This window comes from Rattus norvegicus, chromosome 5 (genome assembly GCF_021556685.1).
Source record: "Rattus norvegicus strain SHRSP/BbbUtx chromosome 5, alternate assembly SHRSP_T2T, whole genome shotgun sequence".
Classification (NCBI taxonomy): Eukaryota; Metazoa; Chordata; class Mammalia; order Rodentia; family Muridae; genus Rattus; species Rattus norvegicus.
In genome coordinates, this window is record NC_141538.1 from 159838179 (window position 1) to 159845912 (window position 7734).

General features: G+C 51.9%; 1 protein-coding gene across 7 annotated transcripts in view; it reads right to left on the reverse strand.

The window, feature by feature from the left end:
• The window catches only part of Spen (spen family transcriptional repressor), a 70177-nt gene extending 62744 nt beyond the window's left edge, over positions 1-7433 (reverse strand). For 5 of the 7 annotated variants that reach the window (XM_087551230.1, XM_087551229.1, XM_087551228.1 and 2 more), the window contains exon 1: positions 7014-7342. In XM_087551230.1, the coding sequence (XP_087407356.1) occupies positions 7014-7096 (83 nt within the window). In that variant the 5' untranslated portion in view covers positions 7097-7342. 7 annotated transcript variants of the gene reach the window in all.
• Between the last annotated feature and the right edge of the window lie 301 nt (positions 7434-7734).

A 7734-nucleotide genomic window follows, 5' to 3' on the forward strand; every position in this document is an offset into this window, starting at 1 on the left:
ACAGCCTGTCCAGAGCGCCAATTCATCCTCTGGCCTCAGCCTCCGAGGAAGGCAGTCACAGTGGCAGGCAGGGAGCAGAGGGAGAATCTCACCCAGTGCTAAGGCTGAGACTGACAGAGAGAGGGCCAGGATAGTCAGTCCCAGGGAATCTCCCACAAAACACCTGTCACAAACCAAGGGGGTGGGGACACCACGAACAACACCAACCTTCCCAGAGGCAAACTTTGTTTTCTTTGTTTTGAGACAGGATCTCTCTGCATAGTCCTAGAACTACAGAGTTCCTAGGACTCATTCTGAAGCCCAGGCTGGCCTCAAACTCAGAGATCTACCTGCCTCTGCCTCTGCCTCTGCCTCTGCCTCTGCCTCTGCCTCTGCCTCTGCCTCTGCCTCTGCCTCTGCCTCTGCCTCTGCCTCTGCCTCTGCCTCTGCCTCTGCCTCTGCCTCTGCCTCTGCCTCTGCCTCTGCCTCCCTAGAGCTGGGGTCACAGTAGAGTGTCACCACGCCTCACCTAGCCTGGCAAACCTAAGAGCACAGTGCTGCTGGCTGCGCACACACACTTATCATCCTGTGCATAGGGCTAACTTTCCATCTTTAACTCCAGTTCCCGGGACTTGATGCCCCCTTCCCACCTCTTCAGGCACCAGGCACACACACACATACACTCACAAATGCAATAAAAAATAAATAAACCTTAAAAAAAAAAAAAACCAGTGATGAGCCAAGTACAGCACAAGCCAAGGGCCAGAGAAACCCAGTTATCCTGAAGGAGAATTTGTGATCTTTAACACTAAGGTGCGGGTGGACTAGAAAACTGAGCTCAGAGATAAGGGTGCTCGGAGGAGGGAGGTTAACGCTGGAGACTTACGGAGGCTATAGAGCCCAGACAACTAAAAGGAGGAGGCCACAATACTGGATAGTCTGGATCAAAAGAGAGCACAGGAGGGCATGTTTGCACACACCTACAATTCCAGCACTCAGGAGGCTGAGGCCAGGGCTCGTGGGGAGTTCAAAGCTAACAAGACTACAGTGAGACAGGCAGGCCATTTTTACTCAGGCATTATCTCAGAATGTTCTAACTTCCTGAGATATGAAAACACACAAGCTGAAAGATTATAATCCCGACATTGAGGAGGGAGGCTGAGGAAAGGGTTTCCATGAAAACCCAGCTTGGTTCCACATAGTGAGACTCTCAAAAACACACGTTTTACTATACTTAAACGTGAGTTTTCTACACTTAAAATCATAAATAATCCAATCCAGATTCGCAAGTCAGAAAGGTAGCTGCATTTAAATAGACTGCTTGCCTACCATGCATGAAGCCCTAAGTTTGAAGTCCACCATGTAAACTCAGTCTGATAGGTCATACTATGATCCAGCTTTCAGAAGATAGAGGCTGAAAGATCAAGAATTCTAGCAAATTCAAGGGTAGACTAAGATTCGGGAGAGCGTGTCTCAAAACTAAAAAGCAACCCAGCATGACGGCTCAGCATTTGTGAGGAAGAGGAAAGAGGGAATCCCTGCCTTCAAGGCCAGCCTGGTCTATCTATCAAATACCAGGGTCAACCTAGGGTATATAAAAGGGACCCTGTCTCAAAAAACCAAAAGGTGGAGCTGGAGAGATGGCTCAGTGGTTAGAGCACTGGCTGCTCTTCCAGAGGTCCTGAGTTCAATTCCCAGCAACCACATGGTGGTTCACAGCCATCTGTAATGGGATCCGATGCCCTCTTCCGGTGTGTCTGAAGACAGCGACAGTGTACACATATACATGAAAAATAAATAAATCTAAAACAAAAAAACAAAAACAAAAACAAAAAAAAAAGGCAAACAAAATTCCACCCAACTTAAGTTAGGATTTTAGTCATTCTCCTGTAGACTATTTAGACACAAACATGTTTTGGTTTTGGGTTTTGTTTTTTAAGGCAAAGTCTCACTGTGCAGCAGCCCTGGCTGGCCTGGAGCTCAGAGACCTGCCTGCCTCTGCAGATGACTGGGGCTAAAGCAGTTCAGCACCACACCCGGCCCTGACACTGACATGTGACATCATGGACGGGGACACATGTGGGAGAACAATCTGAACTACACAGAGCATATTTCCACACACTGAAAACCAGCTACCTATCACTCAAAATAAATCCCAAGCAGGGACCCAGGAAGAGGTGGCTCGGCACTGACTGCTCTGCCAGAGGACTGGAACTCAGCTCCCAGCAACAACATGGTGGCTCACAATTATCTGTAACTCCAGTCCCAGGGGATCTACACCGTCTTCCGGCCTCCATGTGCACCAGATATAAATGTGGTACAGACAAACACCCCTGCGAGCACAAAGAAGTACAATAAAATAAAAATCATCCCATAGCCAAGTCTAGGAGTTCAATTTTTGTTACCACACAGGTTTCGTAGCTCATTCTAAACACTGGAATAGCTGGCTACAGCTCAAACCAGCGCTACTTCCTTGGGTGCAAGAGCTTAAACCCAAGGACCCATCAGCAAGAACTTGCCATGTGAGACTCTGGGTTCCATCCTCAGCTGCAATAAAGGGGAGGGGGGTAGAAATAGTAGAAAGGAAATACATAATCTCCAACTGCACGTTCCGAGTCCTCCTGAAATAGTGTGAATACTTTTTTTAAAAAGTAACGGAGGGTAAATGATCAGGTGCGGGGTCCTGGAACCAGGGGGGAGAGAAACCGCCCTGGGCTATAGAAAGGCTTGCCGCCTTCACCACTGTCTGTCTGTCTGTCTCTCTTTGGCTTTTCGAAACAGGGTCTCACTTTGTAGCCCTGGTTATCCTGGAACTCTTTGTAGACTAGGCTGGCCTTGAACTCGAGTCCACCTGCCTCGCCCTCCAAAGGACAGGGATAAAGGTGAGCGCCACCACGCCATGCTTCATCACGCCATCTTTATAGCGTTCTACATACATTTCCCCACGCTTCAGTGTTAACAGAGCTAAAGCTGTCTCATAAACCCGGCCCGAAACCTCTTCCTAGGTAAGCACACTAAGCAGTCGAATCCCAAGCAACCCGGAGGCTGAAACAAAGGTGGCTGTGAAGGTCCCTTCTCCAAGACAGAAGGGGACGCTCCTTGAAAGGAGCCCCATGTTTCCCTGAGGTCTGCCACATACATTCTTTTTTTTTTTTTCAAGGAATAAAATACATTTTAAGGATTTTGTATTAATTTTAATGCTATTTCAAGATGACTGAATTTTCCTGAGATTTTAAAATATGCAACAAAATCTATCATTAAAATAGATACTCAGGGGGCTGGAGAGATGGCTCAGTGGTTAAGAGCACTGACTGCTCTTCCAGAGGTCCTGAGTTCAATTCCCAGCAACCACATGGTGGCTCACAACCATCTGTAATGGGATCCGATGCCCTCTTCTGGTGTGTCTGAAGACAGCTACAGTGTACTCATATAAATAAAATAAATCTTTAAAAAAAAAAAAAGATACTCAGGGGGTTGGGGATTTAGCTCAGTGGTAGAGCGCTTGCCTAGCAAGAGCAAGACCCTGGGTTCGGTCCCCAGCTCCGAAAAAAAGAAAAAAAAATATACTCAGAAGCACAACATTCAAAACTAGAGGTGACTTCATAGACATCATCTGGGCTCCAATAAAGAAAGGACACAGCAGGGATGGCCTCTAAACAGATCCTCAGTGAGAGCGGAACGGTGAAGAAGCTGTGGTATTATCTAATTTTTGTGACCAAAAAGTATATGTAATGGCTTTTAACTGGAAAACCGCTGTGCTAAAACAATTTTTTTCTAAGAAACCTTGTGTGTGTGTGTGTGTGCGTGTGTGTGTGTATATATATATATATATATGATTTTTATCCAGTTTCGTTCTTTGACAATTTTAAAAAAAGACTTCCCCTAGTCAACTACTATATAATATTTACCCTATCTATCTGCAAAGTACCAGTGATAGGTGAGCAAGGAAAATGCAATGTATTTAACCCTGAAAGTGAAGCAGAGAGAAGGGCTAGTCTCTGAGGGATTCTATTCCTCTGTTAACTCAGGGAGCCCTGGCACACACCTCGCTCTACAAGACAGCAAGCAATTGTGTGATGCCCCCTCCAACCCTTCAGCTCGGCTAACATACAAAGGGAAGGAAGGGCTTTCTCCATTGTGGCTCTGTAATGGATCTTTGTTAGCTAAAACCCTGTTCAGAAACAGTCGTTTGGTTTTTCTTAATTCAGCAAATGGAAAGCTGTAAAGAAAATGAACACAGTAGACTTATTATATGCAGGAAGGTACAGCCAATTTTTAAAAATACTCTATGTTCTCGGGCGGCCTTTCTTCAGCACTGGTGGGGAGGGGAGGGGAGGGGAGGGGAAGGGATCGACACCCTTCCTACATCTGCTGTGCAGTGAAAGCACCGGTCAAAACCCCGAGCGAGCAGGAGGGAGACCTTTATTTCTGCCTCCGCAGCTGTCTGATTTAGCCTCCACGGTGTTTTGTTGTCCTTTTTATCTAAATACCTACTGCAAAAGCCTAACCACTGTTAAAAGAACATTCATCTTTGACGCGTTCTATGTAATGTATTCCCAGTGTACACCTCTTAATCCTGTAAAACAGTTATTAGTTGTAATCAGCTGGGGAAAAGGGTAGGAAAAGGCACTCAGGTTCGGTTTAATACAGGCATCTCTCACAGTTCTTCTCATTCTGAGGTCCACAGGGCAGAGGTTGAACGCCATTAAGTTTTCTTATCATTTTAGTGCCTTTTCATCCCTTTCGTTTAAACGATTAAAATTCTATTTTCCTTCCTAGTATCGATCACATATTAAACAAAACACATTCTTCTATATGGATAAATAGATACTTGGCTCCAAAACTGGATCGGCAAAAAACGAAAACAAACAAACAAACAAACAAACAAAAAAACATTCTTCCAGGTAGAAAGATAAGCAAGAGACCAGAAACAGAGAGTACCTGTTTGGGGGCGGTGGGGGAGGGGGCATGAGAACTGGGAATTCCAGGGTCAAGGGTGAGGGGAGATTACTTTCTGTTACCTTGTCCTGCTCTGCAACCATTAAAGGTGTACTAACCAAATAAAATCCATTCGTTTCAAAGTGAGAACTGTCGCGTTTACGATAGAGTTGTTTTGGGGACACATGTCTGCAGAGGCTTCAAATAATCTTTTTACCAAGAGCATCTGCTTTTGCTCTACCACAGATAAAACGCTGCTTGCTGTAAACGCAGGGTCAGCAATGTGCCCGTGAGCCTTCAGCTAGAGCCGCGTTCCTCGGGTTCTCCAGACAGCCCTCCTGTGCGCCTCCTCCCTCCCTCTCCTGCATTCTGAGCGGCTCCGCAGATTCCCACATAAAGTGGGTCCTGGCCGCCATCTTAGAGAGTCATTCACACCAGCCGGACCGCGGCACCACGCGTGCAAGCCTCCCAGGACTGCCCCCAGCCACTTCCCTCGCTGCTCTCCCTCTCCCTCGTCTTGCACAGGGGGTCAAACTCCAGGTCTGAGGCAAGCAGTGATGAAATCTGCATAATGTGAAATGTCAAGTCTGACCACCCAACACAGCAGAGCGAATGAGGCAGTGCACGTGTTTGCATGTCGGTGCGTATCAATTTCCCATGCAAAGACCCACAGACGAGCCACCAGGTGATTAAAGGGGGTACAGCGCTGAGGGTTTCCACTCCAAGACCTAAGCAAGCTGAGTGTTATCTCCTCCACGCTGAGGATGTGCTACTAGAGGGCAGGGACCCAGGCTGAGAGGAGGGGTGGAGCAGCACCGGCAGAGAAAGTTCCCATTTGCTGGCGCTCCAGCGGCCGCAGTCCCCTTTCATCCCCAGGCACCCTGGCCATCACTCCGGACCTCCTCCTCTCCGGTGTCTCAAGCACAACGTAGTAAACACCCGGAGTCCCAGGCAGCGCGCACCTCCCCCAGGCCTGCGGAGGACATCCCGGCAGGTTATGAATGGCCTCACTATGCCCAGCTCCTTTTCACACGCGGGCACGCGCACACGCGCGCCCCAGAGGCGAAGATTTAATACCCCGGTAACAGCAACGGCCAACAGAATCAATGGCCCTCCAGAAAGGCGCTCACGCTTCCCAGGCCTCACCAAAGAGGTTCCAGACCAGACCGGGCGACACAACCCATTTTCTCCGGTTGACTCTAATGAGGACGATCGTTTTCCTAATTATATTCTCTGCACCCACTGGATAGTGGGAATTCAGAGTACGACCAACTTGGAACCTTCCAGGGTATTGGATTATCAGGAGAAATGAATTTTCACAGGCGATCGCAGATATGCTGTTGTTTCTCGATGTGTGAAAGTATGAATAAATTCTCATTGTAAGTGGGGTTGCACGCTGAGGCCTCTAGCAGTTACGGGACACGCTACGGGACACGCATTTCTGGGAGCAAATAAGCGCGGAATGCTACCAACGCGTATAAAAAGCAACATTTATTTTCATCTTACACAAGCAAAAAAGTATTTAGAGAAACAGAAAAGTCACACCCAACCGCTAAAGATTTGCACTTTTTCGCTACTTCATTAACGAATTCGAGGGTGGAGGATCTATTGTAAAAACCGCTCGGTCACCAGCGCGGCGCGGGAATGCATCCGCAGCGCCTTGGCGTTCGCGCTCCCTTCTCCGCGAGCCCCAGGACACGGGCAGCCCATCTAGCCGCCACCGAGCGCCAGGCAGCCCGCTCCGCCCAGTCGCACAGACAGAAGCATCTGCCGCTGCACGAATCTTCGGAGAGCGGCCCCGGCTTCGGGTGCCTGCCACCTCCCGGTGCCGCACGATGCCAGGCGCGGCTGCGGCGTCCGCACAGCCCCGGCTCTGCGGGCGCTCTGGGCCCCGGCCGGCCGCGCTGGACGGCGAGGCGGCGCGCAAAAAGAGGCGACCCCGCAGCCCCTAGCGCTCCCGCTCCCTCGGTGGCCGCACAGCAGCCGCCCGCCCAGAGCGCCGGAGCCAGCCGCGCGTCGCCGCTCTGCCGGTGGCCAGCAACGGGCCGGAGAGGCGCCCGAGGTGCCAGCGCGGCCCCGGGCCTCGTGTCACTCACCGTTTGAAATGCTCGATGATCTTCTCTTCTCGCACGTTCTCCGGTAAGTTTCCCACCCAGAGGTGCCTGGTTTCCCGGACCATGCTGGGCGGTGTGCCGGCGACCGCCGTGGCTGGCTCCCCCTCGCCGGCTTCGTACGCGGCCGTCAGCGCAGGGAGGCGGGCGCCGGGGCGGCGGCGGCGGCGGCTGCGGCGGTGGCGTCGGCAGCGGCGGCGGCTCCTCCGGCTCCCCCCGGTGCAGAGACCATCCCTCTCCCCCAGGTTCTGACTCTCGGGCCTCGCAGCTCCGCTCTGCCGCCACCAAACACCCGAAGCCGACCCTCGCGCTCCGGCGGCGCATGCGCGCGGGCGGCGGCGGGCGGGGGAGCGGGAGGAGGGGCGAGCGAGACCCGGGCGGCCGCGACTACGACGGAGCCGGCGCTGTGGCTGCCGGACGCTTCCCACCGGCGCGCGCGGCCCGCCTCCCGCCGCCTGGCCGCCGCCCCCTGGCCGCGGGCGCGCGCGCGTCCTCCCGCCCCGACGCCGAGTTCCTCCCAGCTGGCGCGCAGGCGCGCGGAGTCCCGAAGGGGGAGGAATGCGGAGCCGGGAAGCGGCGTTCGCGCAGTCAGCTTAGTACGCAGGCGCGACGGGGGGCGGGAGGCCGGCCGCCCGAGGCATCGGGGGGGGGGGGGGGGGAGCGTGGGGCCGCTTCTCCCTGCGATCAGGCGTTGCTCTGGGGAAAC